Below are 16,927 nucleotides of genomic sequence, written 5' to 3'. Positions count from 1 at the left end.
AAATGCAAATCACCGCTCCACTCAGAGTGCTCAAGCTTCTTTTGCTTGTTGCAAATGGCTTTTCTTCACAAGGACTACCTGATGCACGGCCAAAAAAATGAGTACTGCTTTATCTCCATCCACAACCCCCTTTCTCTGTATCTTTGCTCCGCACTGGAAAATCTGTACTAAAGCATGAGGACCTTGGGAGCAGGATCCCCACGTCATCATTTTTTACAGGCTTTGGAGCACCAGGAACCTGGGAAGGACTAAGAACAGGGCACTACCCCAGGCTGGCTGCCTGCAAGCTTAAAGAAAGTACCCGAACATATAAACCATCACCGATCCCAGCTGAATCCTGCTCTAGAGAAGGACACGGTAAGCAACAACAGGAGGGAACGAACACACTTACCGCTGGAGTTCTGAGAATTGCTGTTCGTTTCTTCAAAGTTGTTTTGCACTTTGCCTTCCACTCTCCTGCTGAAAGCACTTTCTGCTGGGTGGAGAACAGAGCGGGGATGGTGACTGGTCAATACTGGACACAGAACCGCACCGACAGGAGACAAGCTACATGCTCCTGTGCCACATCATCGCATACCCTAAATACAGCAGAAAGGTGAAATACCTCATTTTGGAGGCAAATGGGCCAGATTCATTGAAGGGATAACAGGTAGGTATTTTCCTTGAATGCCTTCTGGCTGAGGTGGCCTGGATCGGCTCTTAGGGAGCCCAGGAACACCAGTCCTGACTGAACCAGAAAGGTCATGGCTTCCTCCCCTGCAAAAAAAACCCAACCCTTGTCTTCCTCTTCTTTAAGACAATAAGCAGCCCTTAAAGCCTCTGGCACAGTGACCAGGCCTGTGGATTGAACTCGGGTCCTCACCGCAACATGCAGAATGTCACCCATAGAAGCACTGCGCCAGGTCCCCATGTGCTTCCCAGCGTGTTCCCTTCCTAAACACCCTCCCTGAATGGCTCAAGAAGACTGAGGGGCTGTCCTGGAGCTTGCCCACGATGTCTGGAAAAGCTACAGTAGATGCTCTGTGCTTCCCAGCAGTGAACTTGCTCCCCTGCTCATCCCCAGGAGCAAGCAGCCAGCCTCGCTCCTCTGCTCCGCGCTGCCAGCCAGTGCTCCTGGCACTGTGCTTGGCTTCACACACTTCAGCGACAGCGCAGGGTGATTCCCCAGTAACTCTAATCCACGCACTGGTGGTTCCTGACCCTGGCAGTCGCTGCAGTGTCCTGAAACACCACTGCACAGCGCAGCTGAAGTGCTCCCAATGCAGTGGGAGCTTCTCAAGCTGATGTCCCTCAACATGAGTTCAACAGCACATCAGTGTGAGGTCTCCTCTCACTTCAACCAGGTTTGCAGTATCCAGGCAAATGTATTTACTGTGGTGACTCAAGGGATAAAGTAGAAATAAATAACATGTGAACTGGTCAGACTAACGTGTATGGGCTGTGCTGCAGACTCTTACCTACGTGCACTCATTCATGGAAACCACTGTCACCTGATGGGTTCACCTGAACGTGGCTTTGCAAGGCTCTGCTGGCTCTGCGGCATGCGAATCGGATAGGGACAGGGATGGGGGAAGGAAAGCCTTTCATTCAGGAATGGTAGGGCCTTCTAACTATCGTTCTCAGACCATTATTTCATGATGTATTTCTGCAGACCACTGAAGTGGTCACAACTGCGGCCAGAACTTCCATGAAGAGGCCCCAGCTCCCTGCCACCTTGGAGCCTCCCTGTGCCGAAGCGTGGCTCAGACACACGGGCTTTATGTTTGACATGGCTGGAAAAGACCTGAACAGCATGAAACTCCCAGCCCATAAACTCAGGTCGAGCTAGTCCTTACTGGACCCTTCCAAGGCCTGAGCAGGCTTCTCAGATTCTAAGCCTATTGCATCCCTGACTCTTTCTAAAATGCAGGACAAGAGGAAAACTTGGTAATCCAATCAGTTAAAACAGAATCACATAAACCAGGACTGAAAAGGAACTGGAGACATTTTCTGGTGTGCCCCCCGTGACAGACAAATAATAGGAACAAGAGCCCTTAGGTAATGAACATCAGACAGCACAGGGGGAGAAAGAGACCCTGATAAAATGGATTAGGCCAACCTACGCCCCTGAAGAGACCCAGGTTCAAATCCTGGCTTGGTCACAAGTGAAAGTGAGTTGGAGGTCTCCAAATATATTTGGAAAAAATTTATGTGGTGGTTTTGTCCTCATCCCCTCCCCTTTTATTTTTTTTTGTTTTTGCCAAGTCTCAACCCAATAAGAAAAAATGGGTTTAATGCCCTTCCTTGGGCTCACTGCGTCCTTCCTGCACCGGAGAGGCAGCTGGCACAAGTTCTCTCTCTCTCCTCGCACCTGAACCTTTGGCATGCAAAGCAAAATTATCTATATAGGGAAAGCAAATGCCACCCTATTCAGCGCTGTGCAAACACGGAGGTACTTCACCTCCTCTGGAATTACCCAGGCCTGTGTAGAACGCCTCTAACTGTGACATTCGGAAGGCGTCCCTTCTGGAGACTGTCTTCCTGAGAGGTGTTATGGTCAACACAAGTACCAGAAACTCCAGAAGGTACCAGAAATCCCAGAAGTCACTCAAGATTGCGTTTGTACAGGATACTGCCTTGACAGACACTGTGGAAATGACACCACCAGATGGATCGGGTAGGACTCCAGGCTAATACTAGTTTCTTTAGGATCAATCTACTAGGCTCACATGTGACCCAATCCCTTCCTCTGTACAGGAAGAGAAGAGCCCAAAGTCTTTACTCAACATACTGAGACCCTTTTTGATTAAGACAAGAGAGGCAGGAGGGAAAGTGCCTTTATAAAAAACATCTTTTGGTTACTGCTCAGCTGAATCTGGCCTCGGATCCAGGAAAGCTCCCAGTTTTTCCACTAAAAGACATGAAACTGGAAGAAACTGTTGCATGTTTAAGCAAATAATGAAAAAAAAATCTCAGCTTTAACTCCTGATTTGGTTGAACTGGATGGACCTCAAATTAGTAATAAAATCATACAAATGCTTCAACGATGCAATAACAATACGGAACCTCAAGACTAAGAAAACAGGACACTCACTGCAACACCGGTAGCTGCGGATGTATGTGTCAGCTAACCAAAAGCATCCTTGTTCAGCATCCTGTGGCCTCTCCCTCCACAGCCACCTCTGCTTCTCAGTGTCTGCCCACGACAGACGGTTCAGGGGTGTTCAAACACCAGCTGATCAACCAGCCCTTCTGCTGTACCAACATGCATTACGTGTCTATCAATCCCATGGATTTAATAGACTGCTTCCCTGCTGCCTGGACATCTGAACGCTGTGTCTCACATCCTATTTATCAATAGTTGTTTTTCAGTGCTCTTTGCTCTCTCTCTTTTTTATTTAATCCTTTTTTTTAAGGTTTGATCTCTTTTGAAAGGAGGAAACGGGGACTACGGGAGGATCAACCTTAAGTTGAGTCTTCTAACACCTCTGTAACAGTTCTGTATCATGAATTTTGCTGCTGGAGCCCAGCTTATCTCTGGGTGGTTCCTGTGGGGAGCGGAGGACTGTGAACGCACCCATACACCCTTCACTTCCTCAGGCACAGCCCTCGTCCTGAAAACAGCCCCTTGAAACAAACACTGAATTCCAAACAAAGCTGAAACCCAAACAAAAATCCCCATACCTGACAAGACACCAGGCCAATCCTTGTCAGGAAGCTCTCCTCAGTTTGTGACACCAGGATTTGAAACAGGGTCTTTTGTACCTCGTGGTTAGCACGATGCTTAAAACAAACCAATCTGTCACTGGGAAGAGTTTATAAAGACCTACTACTTAAAGTACTTTTTTTTTTGTAACGTGCCAAAGGATCTAATCCCCTCAACAGCTTCTGGGAGTAGCTACTCTGGGACAGTCATGGATGGAGCAGACTGAGTCCAGGAAGGGTCAAAAGCCAACCCAGGGCAGGATTGGACACTAAGCAGTTAAAAAAGTTGATGGTAGAAAGGCAATTGGTACCTGTAATGGCCTTGCTTCCTGGGGATCCAGAATTTGGAGCGCGGAACATCTGGGATTGGGATGCCGGTGGGACACCGGAGGGGGTGCGGTGCAGGAGGGTAGAACATCGGTTTATTGAAGCCGGTGTTTTTTTGCTGGATTGGCTCGCCTGTGTCTTCACTGCCACGAAGAGTGGAGATCGAGAGAACTCTGGATATGAACACTCAGAACTAGTGCCTGGACAGTCAGTCAGCTCCCAGACCGTGTGCCTGCTGGGAGGATTGCTTTCTAACAGCCACGCTCACCAATCCCTTGCATGGGGACCTGCAGCAACTGTGGATCCACCGATCCCATGCCACAAAATTGTTTTCCCCACTCACCCGAGGGGACAGATTCCTGAAGCTCATTAGTTCCCTTCCACACCTTTAACTGCCGCGTGACCAACCCATTCCTTCTCCAGCAGGAATCACCCCATCCATCCAGGAGCATTGTTTGATTGCCATGGTCTGGCCGGGTGTCCCTGCATCTCTCTCCTCCATCTCTATGTATGTAAGGGTTTGAGTTTTGAGAGCAGGTTTCTAATGTGACACTCAGAGCTCTGAACACGGAGAAGTTTACACCTTTGTTACCTGAGCCTTGCATAAACCCTAGAGATCTCCAGCTACATTCCATGTCTTGTTAACAAAATACAAAGGAAAGGGGGCTGTTGGCAATGGAAGGGAATTAAGAGGCAGAGTTCTCATCCTGTAAGTCAGGAAAGGCCTTTTGGCCCCCATTTCCAGACAAGTACTGGTGACGTGGAGAAATTCTGAGGGTTACTGGCATATGCTCTTTGAGTGTACCTACAGTTTGGTCTCTGCAACGCACAGTGAGGGTCACCGGGAATTTTTAATGCCAAAAGTCATATGAAAACCTTCAAGAGGACAGGCTTTTGTCCAGGCCATATGGACTAAAAGAAATAATTGCAAATATGGAGAAAAATGTAACAACCCTTTCATTGGGAAGAGGGAAGAACACTCAGTGGCTCCTTCCATGGACATTTGCATACAGCTTCTGAAGCTCAAACCCCACTCCAACCATCTGCTCTGAAGAATCACTAAGAAACCAGGTTCATAAAATCCACAGCCCGAGCTTACTCCCAGTATTGCAGAGGGATATTTTGGGATGCTGGGTGGATACCACTAGCACCTGCTCATCCTGTACAGTACAACTCAGAAATGCCTAAGCCCACAGTGCAGCTCTCCGTCACAGACTGTCACGGCAGCACAACAGCCCCTGTTGTTCTCCTCACCTCAGAGGCAAGGAGAAAAGTCACCCAGACTGGGGTTGGATGCTTGTTTCCACAATCCTGCGAGACATCACCTCCCTCAACTGTGAGCTGCTGTCGCCTATTCTGTCAGCAGCACTGGAGGGTGAGGATGTGCGTGTTCACAGCTGCCTGCAAACCGATACCCAAACCAGGGGTTTGTTTCTTTTGATCCATTACAGAGATCCAAAATGACTGTTCCTGTAACTGTAATCTCGGTAACAGAGTCTTGCTGGAGATTCTGCACTAGGTTTTCTCACAGTTTAGGTCAAAGACACTTTCTCTCTGCTTGGTCCCTGGCACGCTGAACAGGCTTGCTTCTCCTTCCTATACTTCCTTTCAATCTCCATGGATAATCCTCCTCCAGTCTCTGCCAAACTGCCAGCACAAATGCAGTCAGATAGGACAATTTCCTGCTTATCTGTCATCTTCTTTCCTACGATGTCCATTTCCACCAATTGCTGCTTTATTCCTCATCCATAGCAAGAGGAACCAGTTATTCAGTGCCAGAAACAGAGCACAGCAAATCCTCTGCAGTCCGGATACTACCCCATCTCCAAGACTGGAAGAAAAAAAGTCTCAATACTGTCAAGACTTCCAAAATCAATTCTCTTGCCTCTTAACTTAAATAAACAGTACATCTTCCAATTGAGGCCCTAGAGTGAAGGCTGCTCTATCTGATACGAGGCAAGGGTGTGAGCCAGCGAGGCAAGACAGATGAGAGACTATCAGTTCTAGCAGTCTGGAGGATACTACTAACTCAGTGAAAAAAAAAAGGTTTAGTCTTTAGTTCATCAGATGACAAACTCCCTCTGAAGACTAAGCAACACAGGTAGAGATGATCATGTAGCTCCTCTGTTCTGCTCCTGAAAAGTTGTCTTCACTGTGGAACTCACTGCCTCAGGCTGATGAAAAGGCCAAGTTCAAGGTATTTCCAAAACTGAAACTACTGAGTTGCTGAATGGTAACAAAACCCTCCTGTCTCACAATTCACTGCCAGACAGCACTGCAGGGAGATGATCCTGTAGCTGCTGCTATGGAGGTTTTTAAGCTTTCTCAGGAAGCACCTGATGTGCCCCAGTTGAGGTTGACCTTGGAGAAGGGAGGGCAGGAGAGGAGTCACGCACAGGGCAAGGCTCACTGAACGACCTCCAATCACGGGGCAAACGTCGTGTGCTGTGGCCCAGCTGCACAGAACAGCACGTGGTGCGCTAAGGAATACAGGGGATGCTTAAAAGATGGAGGAACTCCTCCTTAGCAGCAGGAAAAAGAGCTTGATTGTTGTCACATTCGGTCATAACAGCGCTAGAGGAGCTTCCAGGGAAACTAGGCAGTCAAAAGGACTGAGGTCCTCAGGCACTTTCTGAGAGGATGAGAAGACAACGAGAGCTCTGAGTTCCTCCCCTACACCCAGCACTGGTGCAGGCCCTTCACCCTTCTCCTATCCATGGAGATTGAAAGGAAGTATAGGAAGGAGAAGGAAGCCTGTTCAGCGTGCCAGGGACCAACAGACTTGAGAACATTCAGATGAGAAGGCAAGAGGATAAAGGACATGCATGGCGTATGTCACCATGGGGACATCGTCACTCATTTGGCTTAACTGGGAGGTCAGTCACCATGAAGCGACCTGACAGCAGGTTACGCACAGGTCTAGAAATCTGGTAACTTAGTCCTCCTTTACCTGACTGGCAAAGTGACCAACAGGATCCAGTGTCTGAATGCTGCAGCTGGATATTTTTAGTTTTAATTTAGTCAGGGTAATAATTCATCAAAATAACCACCTTGAGAGGATGCTGTATTTTCTGTTGCTCTTAACAGCAAGATTAGGTATCTCTTGGGAGCAATTAAACCAAGGCAATCCTACAGCAGGCATTACTCCGGTCAGTCCAGAGATCAGGGCAGTCCCTCCTGGCTTTGATAAGATCAGCATGCTGCAACAATGAAGGAGAAAACCTGGCAGACTTATCTCCTCAAAAACTACATCAATCCACATACTGCCACGATGCACCACAATAAACAAGAGATCAGATTATCTCAGTACGTTCGCTTTTTTCCAGTAAAAATTCTGGCTAATAATTTGCTTATCCAATTTTTTCACAAAGATCTTATCAGGATGGGTGAGGAACCATTCAGATGGTTCAAATGGAATTAAACCATTCCCTCTGGAGAAAAGCCTATCTTTAATGAATGTGAAGGAAAGCAATTCCAAAACCCCTGCTGTTAGAAACGGGTCTTTCCACAGGAAAAACCCTGTGCTCAAACCTATCAAATTCCTACTGTGCTTCTTTATACACACAAACAAATATTGCCAGTGGAGCCTGTTGCTAAGGTACTGCAGGATTAGAAAGGGGATAAAACATCTGAACTCACAGATTTCACTCTCTGAGATGGAGGAAGCAAAGGCCATCACGCAACCGGAATCCGAATTATTTTTTCCTTGGTTAGGCAGGAGCTATGTGGAAACCAGATGTGCTACCAAAAAAGATACCTTTCCATAGGATAAAAAGCCATGGTGGGAGCTGCCTTCAAAAGAAGCGGTGTTTAAGCACTTTTTATGAACAAACTGTATCCAGTGTCCTTCATGGTAAGGAAAGAAGTTGAGCAGAGAGGCTGGATTAACTTCCTCGAGCATCGCATGTGTCAGGGTGGTTGTAGGTCTGTCTGTCCCCTGTGGAGCCAGGTGAGATCCTGGGCTGGCAGAACAGGGTTTTCAACAGCCAAGGACCATCCTACAGCCCCTGGAGAGGACAGCAAAGACCAGAGATGCTCCTCAAGTTTCACCAGGGAAGTTTTAGAATGGATATTAGGAAAAATTTCTTTACTGACAGGGTGGTGAAGCCCTGGCAGAGGCTGCCCAGGGCAGTGGTAGAGTCTCCATCCCTGGAGGGGTTCAAAAATTGTGTGTCCATGGCACTTTGGGACATGGTTTAGCAGGCATGGTGGTGTTGGGCTGACAGTTGGACTGGATGAGCTTAGAGGTCTTTTCCATGACAGCAAGGTTCAACCAGGAGTGCAGAACACCAGGAAGTTCATGGCGATGAGACAAGTTTGTGGTCAAGCTGGGAAGTCAATCCACAGATCAGCAGCAGTATCAGCTCTGGTGAGGATATGCAGAGCCAGACACACACCAGTGATCCTCAGGGAGGTCCAGAGGGATGAGGCAGGGCTGACATCAAGCTAGGAAGTCAGTCTGTGGCTTGTGGTACAATCCACTGGGATCCACGGCCAGGCACGGGCATGTCACAGCTGAGTTGGAGACCAACATCCTACAGTGCAGCTCCAGCAGGTACTGATGGTCACAGTTGAATTGAAATAGGGCTTTGATGTTGATGGAGGCCCCATGTGAGGCTGGTCAGGGCCATGAAGACCCATTAGCACACTCAGGGCCCTGACATTGCTTTAGATTTCCACTCCGGAAGCACCAGACACGGATGGTTGTGTAGATGCAGATGTCAGCTCTCTCACCAGATGCATCCACGACCAGATAAGCTGCTGCCTTCCCCGCAGTTTCCAGAAGACGAAGCAGTTAGTGCATACTCCTGAGCCTGGACTGGCCAAGCTAAAACCCACTCTCAGCAGCTTTCCTAGCTCTTCCACATCCCAAACACACTCGATTTTCTCCGCACTATAAACACATCATCTAAGAGCAACCACAATATCCCAGCCACCTGCAAATGTGGTTAAATCTGTTCCACCCTTCAGAACAGACCAAGCCTGGAGGAGGCAGAAAAGCATCTCTGAGCCCTTCCCCTGTCCCTCTGTTCAGAGATGTTTCTAAAACTGGGACAATGAATGTGCCTACAATCCACTTTTTTTAGAAGCAGCCTCTGACATCCTTCTTACAAAGAGTGAAGAGGCTGACAGAAACAGCATAATATGTATTTTAATTTAAGAGTAAGAGCCCAGTTCTAAGCATATGGAAAAGTTCCTCCTCTTGGTTAACAAAAGGGAACTTTCGAAGGAGACATTTGGCATTAACAATTCCAGGGAACCTCACAGCAGAGCTCTTTTCCTTACAGCATGTATCCAGCAGCACTGACCACAAATTCTCCTGAAAGGTCTTATTGACCCTGCAGGACAGGAGGCCTTTTTTTAGCCCATTTTCAATCATTTTTTTATCCATTATCACAGAAAACCAGAAAGACAGGCTCCGGAAGGGAAGCTCGCACTCAAGCAGAGAGACCCAGAATTGGTGATGCTGAAGGGTTTCCTGACCCGCTCCCGCTACAGCTAATGTTTCAGACTTTGCTTTCTAAACCACGAGAGCAAGACCAGGGTGAAGACACAGTCTCAGCTTTACGTGATGGCTGCGGCACAAGAAAAGCCAGTTGTGCTTTTCAAAATTCGTGTGCGTAAACAAAAAGCTGCCTCAGAGGACATTACTTTACAGGGATAGCAGAGTCTGAGCCCTAGGAAGGTGGGAGGATGTGCTGGCCAGCCTGCCTTGGGAGCTAACCGTGCCCTCTCCTGTATCCTCCTCGGGGTCAGTGGTTTGTCCCTCTGAATCATAAATCTTACTGGTCATGGAAACTAGGAGAGGAGAAAAAAAGGTTTAAAATGAAAAATTTATGGGGAGGGGATTAAACCTTATGCAACCATTATCCTGATCTGATCTCAAGTGTCCTCATAGTTAAAGATATTTTCTGAAGGATGGGAAACCCACCTGCACATCTCGGTGACTGCAGCAGGGGCAGCTGCTCTGCCTTTCACAAAGGTTACTGCAGAAACCATGGTGCAAGAATGGTTTCAACCCCAGTGTTCAAAAGAAAGTGCCTCCTCCTCCAAAACCAGCTTCCGGTAGTCAAAAAGTGGCCATCAGGACCCTCTGCACAGGGAGAGGGCCAGTGGACCACTCCTGTCTGCACCCAGACTCACTGTAGGCAAATGCCTCCCAGGGAAGGACAGTTGTGGTTTTCTCTTACGCTGGGCGGCTGGGACTGGCACCAGCAGCTGCAGCCTATCCCTACAGCTGGCTGGGAGGGTGGAAAGATAATCCACTTGAAATGGGACGTGCTGGGAAGGTAAGAATCTGCTACTGCTGAGCAGAGAGTCACTGCCCAGTCCTCACAGCACCCTGTTCCTTGGCTGTCCACACAAGGGTGGCGTAGAGACCCCACAGCCTTGGTGTCTGAGGGCCCATCTGTACCAGATCGACCTACTGCTGACCACCACCAATGGCTTTTTTGAGGGCCTCGAAACACCTGAATTAAGAGTGAGTTTTGGAGTGCAGGGGTGCCTGGGAATAACTGTTATGTGAGCAGTCATAAGTGCTGGGTTAGCTCCCTCAGGCAGATGGGAGATAACATGACTAACTTTGTGATGATGGCAGTACAGGTATTTTATGCCCTACAGATTCTATCACTATCTTGGTCCATCTCCACATTCCAGAGAACCTGCATGGGAGCCACCAAGCCTTGACTCACCTTAAAAGTGATTGTCCGGCATATTATGCTCCCAGTTTATTTCTATGTCTAAACCCAAAGCTGCCTTATTAGAATGACTTAAAAACCCAACTGGAGCTGAGTTGGGTGGGAAGGAGTGTGCGCTCCCTCTGCTGGCTGCGGATGAGCAGTTAAGAGAACCCACTAAGCTCATGAACTCAACTGATCCATCCCCATCACCAGCCAAAGTACTGACAGCCGGACAGACATGGGTGAAGAGCAACCACACCGGCTCACAGCATTAAAACCGCCATGCAGTGCAGGGCAATGCTATGAAAGAAGCATGAAGTTCAGGTGTAAGGAACTTCTCTGCGTACTTTTAAAGCATCTAAAACCAGCATGTGGCAAAAATTTCTCTCAACTTTTAGTAAAACACTAAAATTTTGCACTGAATTACACTTAATGGCTCATTAAAACCTCCCCTTTGTCTGGGGAGTGCAGACCGTAGTGTCCCTCCAGAGTGCAGATCGTGGTGTCGGGCAGTATGCTGCCTTTTCCCGAGCTCCCTGAAATAAATATTGTATTGCCTGTGACTTAGTAAAAAGCTGCCAAGGTCATTTACATGATTTTGAAAACCAGTTTTATTTTACTGTCTGAGGTGATTTCTCAGAACCTCGTAAGAAAGATGCTTCTTCCCTAGCACGTACGTTCACTCATTATTTAGGGGAGTCTAAGAATTTCGTGCATCTCTTGTTATGTGCACTTTAGGTACTAGAACCTTCAGTCGAACAACAAAACAGAACATCAAACCCCCAAGGAACCTGTGCAGAATTGCTTGGACTTTGGTAAAAGCTCGGTGACATTACAGACCTTTCAGTACCAGGGTCCCTCTGAGAAGAGATCCCAGCCCAGCTTTACAGTGCCCTGCTCAGCACATCATCTACGTCCTGCCAGCTGCAATCCCACAGACCCAGTGGAAGGAACTGAAGGAATGGTTCTCTTTCCTGCAACCCTCGTGTTTGCCACTGCGAATCGGTCTGTAATGAAGCAGAACTCCAGCAGGATACTCACTGATAGGTGCGTGCAGCGCCACGTGTTCTTGGTAGGGAGTGTAGTATTTGTACTGCTTGCCGCAGAACTCGCAGGTGTAATTGCCAGTTTCTGAAAGACAAAACAAATACAGAGATCAGAAGGGAGTGAGGCACCGTCTCACCCCAGCACCAGCTTCCTGACTTTGCAGATAGGTCCTGGCCAGCGCAGAGAAACTGGAGCATGTTCCTCATGCACTTGGAACTTGTCTGCCCCGTCATTCACGCCTCCGTTCCCCAACAAAGGAAACAGTTAACGCCAGTGCCCAGAGTGATGGACTGTGCATATAAAGTCCAGTAGAACTAAACAAGCTGCAGGATGTTATCCTTAAATTGCAGCACGGAAGTGTGCAGAACAAAGGAGAGAATGCATTCCTAAAGCCTCTGTTGCAGATGACATGGTTTTGTCTTCTGGTTACGTATGTGATGTGTGGATAAAGGGAACAGTCAAACTAGGAAACAAGTTGTCAAGTTTAAGTCTTAATTATAGAACTTTTATGTTTGAGTCGTCGATTTCTCTTGCAGGAGTAGGGGCTTTTTCTGCAATAACTGTGCTAATTCCTCCTTTGAGGGTATTTAAAATAATGAAGCAGTGCAACCATACAGTGACTCATCCCACTCCTGCCAGTGCTGGAAGTACAGAACTGACAGCGAGTTGCAAGCCAAAGGAAAATCCAGGGTTAATCAATTGTGTTCAGAGAAATTCTTTGGCAAAGTCTCATCCTCCCTCCGTTTCTGATCTGTCTGATGAATCCACCACAAAGGCAGTGTGAATGCAATCACCTGCCAGCTCTGTCAATATACCTTACACCATGTCTAATCGCTGCCTGCTTTCCTCCTGAACCTCGTCCCTCTTCTCTTTGCAGAGCTCCTGAGCAGAAAACATCACAACACTGTACTTCTCAAGGCCAGGGCTGCTGGTGTTTGGTATTCATTTAGACCTAAACATATTCTTCAGCACTCCTAAGGTCTCGTCACCCCTGTGGAATGCGGTGCTCTCTGTTTTTCCTAGAGATATTCCAGCTAATGCTAGATTTCAAACCCACATGCTTTCACTTTCCCATTTGAAGCTGTATAATTACTCATACTTGGACCAATCTTCTGGAATGGTTCTGGCTCTTCCTCCTTCACTTCATCTGCTGCTATGACGGCCTGGTCGTAAGGGTCTGCAAGAGAATAGAACCAGGAAGAGAGCTGACAACACCCTCAGGTTTCCCTTCCACAGCTGCATGGGCACTGAAGGCTCCTGCACCTGTAGTGACATTTCCATTTGTAACACGGTTTCAAGACAGGTATTATAAACCCCATGACCCCTCTGTCTGACTTGTCCCTCCTCCTCCTCAGTGCCTCAAGCAGATTTTACTCCCCTTCCAGATCAGTTACCTGCCTTGTAGACAAATAATGTTTAGAAAACACAGAGAAAGATGGAACAAACACACTGCAAAGCCTGGTTCCTATGTTCTGATTTGCTTCTAGTGCATCTTATTGCCTTGTCTGAAAGTGGGCATAGTCACGCAGTCTGCCAGCAAGTCAGCAAACAAATACTGACCAGTGCCTTTCTACCAGCTAACAGCACAGCTAGGAACAAAGCAGAACCCACCCCATCTTATAAAATAATTTAATTTATGCCTTGAACAATTCACTAAATCGCCAGAGACATGAAACATCTGTTTCTTTGAGTTTCAAAAGCCTGATCAATTATACGTACAAGAAAAGCCTGGTAACCTACTAGGGCTGGGCATCAACCTACGGGCTGTACACATTGGGAGAGGGAGAGAGGATGCTCCTCTCCTGCTGCAGTTAGTGACCAAATTCCCTCGATTCTTCACCTGCTGTGCCTGAATTACTGAATGTTTGAAAAGGTTTGTGAAATGAAGCACACGAAGGATCTCAGCTTACCTGCCCGGTTTTCTGGGGCCCCTTCCACACTAAAAACTAACACAGAATAGAAGAAGGAGGGGAAGAAACAAAAGAGAAATTAAATCCTCTTCAACGGCCTTGTTTCCCTCCTGTATTTCACACAGCACTTCAACATATTTCAGCCCCACAGAATACAGCAGGCTTTGCGCCCCGGTCCCTCCTCTTCCCGGCAGCAACCAGACAGGATCTATTTGAGTATGCCCAGCCCTAATGTACACAGACTCTCAAGGCCTTTGTTCTGTGCTGACACAGCCCCACATCAAATTCAGGTGCTCATCACTTGTGTTTGCTAAGACACAACCAGCCCCTTCGAGGAACTGAGATAAACAGTGTTCTGGCGAGACACAAGTGGAAGCCACTTCCAAAGCCCTCTCGTAACCCTCAGCAAGGCTCCCTGAACCACAGCTCTGAAGACACGTTTCTGACAGAAGCAGACACATCCACCTCATAGTGACGTTCAGCCCCAGCGATTTGATTTTGGCTGCCTGTGGGAGGAAGGGAGCGTGCGGTGGTGTGCTGCAAGGGAATGCTGTTCCTAGGGCACATTCAGATCTCTACATGCTCCCGTCCAACCAGGAATTTTTCTGGACACCACATATTGTGAAAAATCCCTTGACGGTCCAGTCCTTCAAAATCTTCTGCTTTCCAGACAGCCTCTTCCTACAACTCCACCAGGGCTCCTTGGCTCAGCAAGGAGCAACACCAGCAGGATGGCAGCACACCCAGTGAGGGTTTAGGGTACCCGTGGGCTCTGAGTTGAGGAGCCTTAGATGCCTGAAAGGCAAAACCAGTGTGGTGTTGCTCCCCCAACACTGAAAAAAGAAACACTGCTTCTGGAGAAGGGTATCTGCTTCTGTCCAAGTGTCACCAGCCTAGGCCTCAGCTACCTTCACAGAGGAAAGATTGTGCACTGACGACTACATCAGGTCCCTACCACGGTGATTAACAAGAACGAAACAACATTTCTCAACTCTGCAATATGGTTTCTCACAGAGGAGCATGTTGGGAACAATCCTGTGAAGTCAGAAACCAAACGGTAACCAGCTCTTGCCCAGTGAGTGGCCAGACTGACCACTTCTTTGCTCAGTTCTAGCTCATCTATCCTAACCCTGAACCCTAACGCAGGCGGGAGGGCTGCGAGGACTGCAGGTCCCAGCAGAGGGTGTTATTTTGATGCACATAGAGAGGATCACGCACAGCAAACTTCCTCCTGTGGATTGTGCCTGTGAGCAGGGCCACGCTGTGCAATGTCCTGGTCGTCATGGTCCTGCAGAACCACATTCTGCTTTCCCCGGAATAAAACAGCAAAGGCTTCTCACTCCAGCTGGGGTGTCTAAGTGCCAAAACAGTACTCACCATCCACGGCGTGGAGGTCTCTGTGCTCTTGAAAGCAGCTATAATATTTATATTTTTTTCCACAAATGTCACACGTGTACCTAAAATTGTCTGTAGGAAGAAGAAAAGAGGCCACTTTAGAAACTCTGAGGTAAAAGGCAAGCAGTCCAGATGCTGCTGCTCCATCAGACACCCCCATGCAGTTACACTCATCCCAGACGCACTGTCAAATCCTTAAGGCGTGCAGGTACCCACTGCCTCACAATGTCCCCATCTGCTCCATGCTACATAGTATTCTGACTCGTTATTTCCTCTGCTCCGCTCTCCAGCACATCCTCTGTAAGACCTAACAAGAGATGAAGATGCCAAGCTACGGGCCCTGCTGAAATCCCCTTCGGAAGTTCTAGTAGGGAAGCACTGGTCAGGGTAGAGACAAACTGTCAGAACTAAACACAGCACCAACACCTGAGCTGTCGGAAGTCAAAGTCTCCATGTGCAAACTACAGCACAGCCTGGGTGTGCAAAGACGCTCATATGATTCCTAACTGCATCCAAGATCCTATATGGGCATGTTCCAACCAACCAACCAACCTAAAGAGAACCAACAACCCAAACCACTCAGGACAAGGAGGTGTTCAATGAACGGTAGGACTGATGGAACTTGGTTCATCACATTTGTACCCTCAATGCCATCCCAGCCACGACAGAGCCTCTTCCTCACCGCTGTGTGGGGAGATGAGGCAGATGCAAACAAACTTGAGATGATTATGAATTCATTTTGGTCTGACTGGGGACGACGCACGTCTGTGGCTCGGCTACCACATCAGTGTAAGAGCAAATTTCCCTGGTCAGCTTGGTGGGGTTTCTCCACCTTCTGATATCAGACATACACCCCACGATGCAGAGTGACATCCACAGTCACCTCGGTGCTGCCTGCCATGGCCCATGCCCTGCACGCTGCCAGCCCATTGCAAACAAAATAAACCACACCAGCTCACATAGCCACAAAGGATCTTGAATTCAATATATTTTCCTTCAAAACCAGAGCAAAGCAGGAGCGCACACAGCAGCTCCGTGGATGAGCTGCCCTCAGCAAGCTCCCCAGCAGCACCTCTGCTGTCTGTATTCATGGATCCATATGATTAGAGAAGTTAAAGCCTTGTTTCTACCTCTTCCACGCTGTGTTCAAACACAAGAGAGTACGCACATTAAGTCAGCTTTTATTTCACTTCTCAATAATTTTATTTTTTAAATAAAAAACTCTTTTAAGCCTGTACAATCTAATGGCTCGCTTGGGTCGACTACTGCAGTCTAATGCTCATGGGGCTTCAGCATTAAATGGAGAATCACTGTCTGCCCCTTTATCCTCCTTGGCAGAGTGAAAGTAGAAGTTACGGTGATCTCTATGAGAAGGCTGTGAGAGCTCCTTGGACTTCTCCATGGTGAAGAACAATTTCCACCTGACCCAGAATTCATATGGACCTTTCAAATGCAAGAAGCCACAAAAGCTACTTGATGGAGGAGCCCCCCCCCTCAGCAACAGGCACTTTGCACATGCTTCTGAACCCAAAGTGATCCCTCTCTTACAGAGCACTGCAGAAATAGCTGATAGGGGCAGCCTTCAAATGTGGAAGGGCAAAACCGCTGAATGTAAACAGATTGCAACAGCCTGCTGAATTATTCCTGAAATCCAGCAGTATTCCAGGTCCCAGTCAAGAAAAAAGCAGCAAAATTAGAGAGGGCACTCCAGACAGCATTACTTGCTCTGCTCCATGGTCAGGGTGGCACCTTTACACCAGAAGGTTTGCAACTGGCGAAGGAAACACTAAACTCCAGGAATTCCTCATTCCTGGCTCACCTTGGGAAACAATATTTCCCAAAGAGTTTGCAATTCCAGGAGCATCTCTGAAAGGAGAGAAGGGC

The 16,927-nt window shown here is 47.9% G+C and overlaps 1 protein-coding gene across 17 annotated transcripts in view; it reads right to left on the bottom strand.

The window, feature by feature from the left end:
• Window positions 1-16,927, bottom strand: part of ZNF618 (zinc finger protein 618) — a 162,972-nt gene that overhangs the window by 29,479 nt on the left and 116,566 nt on the right. For 8 of the 17 annotated variants that reach the window (XM_054084602.1, XM_054084586.1, XM_054084591.1 and 5 more), the window contains 6 exons: window positions 15,026-15,115; window positions 13,649-13,684; window positions 12,838-12,915; window positions 11,733-11,822; window positions 3,996-4,184; window positions 392-475 (listed from right to left, as the gene is read on the bottom strand). In XM_054084602.1, coding sequence (XP_053940577.1) covers window positions 392-475; window positions 3,996-4,184; window positions 11,733-11,822; window positions 12,838-12,915; window positions 13,649-13,684; window positions 15,026-15,115 — 567 coding nt within the window. The remainder of the gene's footprint in view (window positions 1-391; window positions 476-3,995; window positions 4,185-11,732; window positions 11,823-12,837; window positions 12,916-13,648; window positions 13,685-15,025; window positions 15,116-16,927) is intronic. The other 9 variants (XM_054084589.1, XM_054084594.1, XM_054084596.1 and 6 more) reach the window with 5 other exon arrangements.

Source organism: Cuculus canorus, chromosome 19 (assembly GCF_017976375.1).
Source record: "Cuculus canorus isolate bCucCan1 chromosome 19, bCucCan1.pri, whole genome shotgun sequence".
NCBI classification, from domain to species: domain Eukaryota; kingdom Metazoa; phylum Chordata; class Aves; order Cuculiformes; family Cuculidae; genus Cuculus; species Cuculus canorus.
Note: the sequence above shows the minus strand (reverse complement) of the source record. Positions and strands in the feature narration are given on the sequence as shown.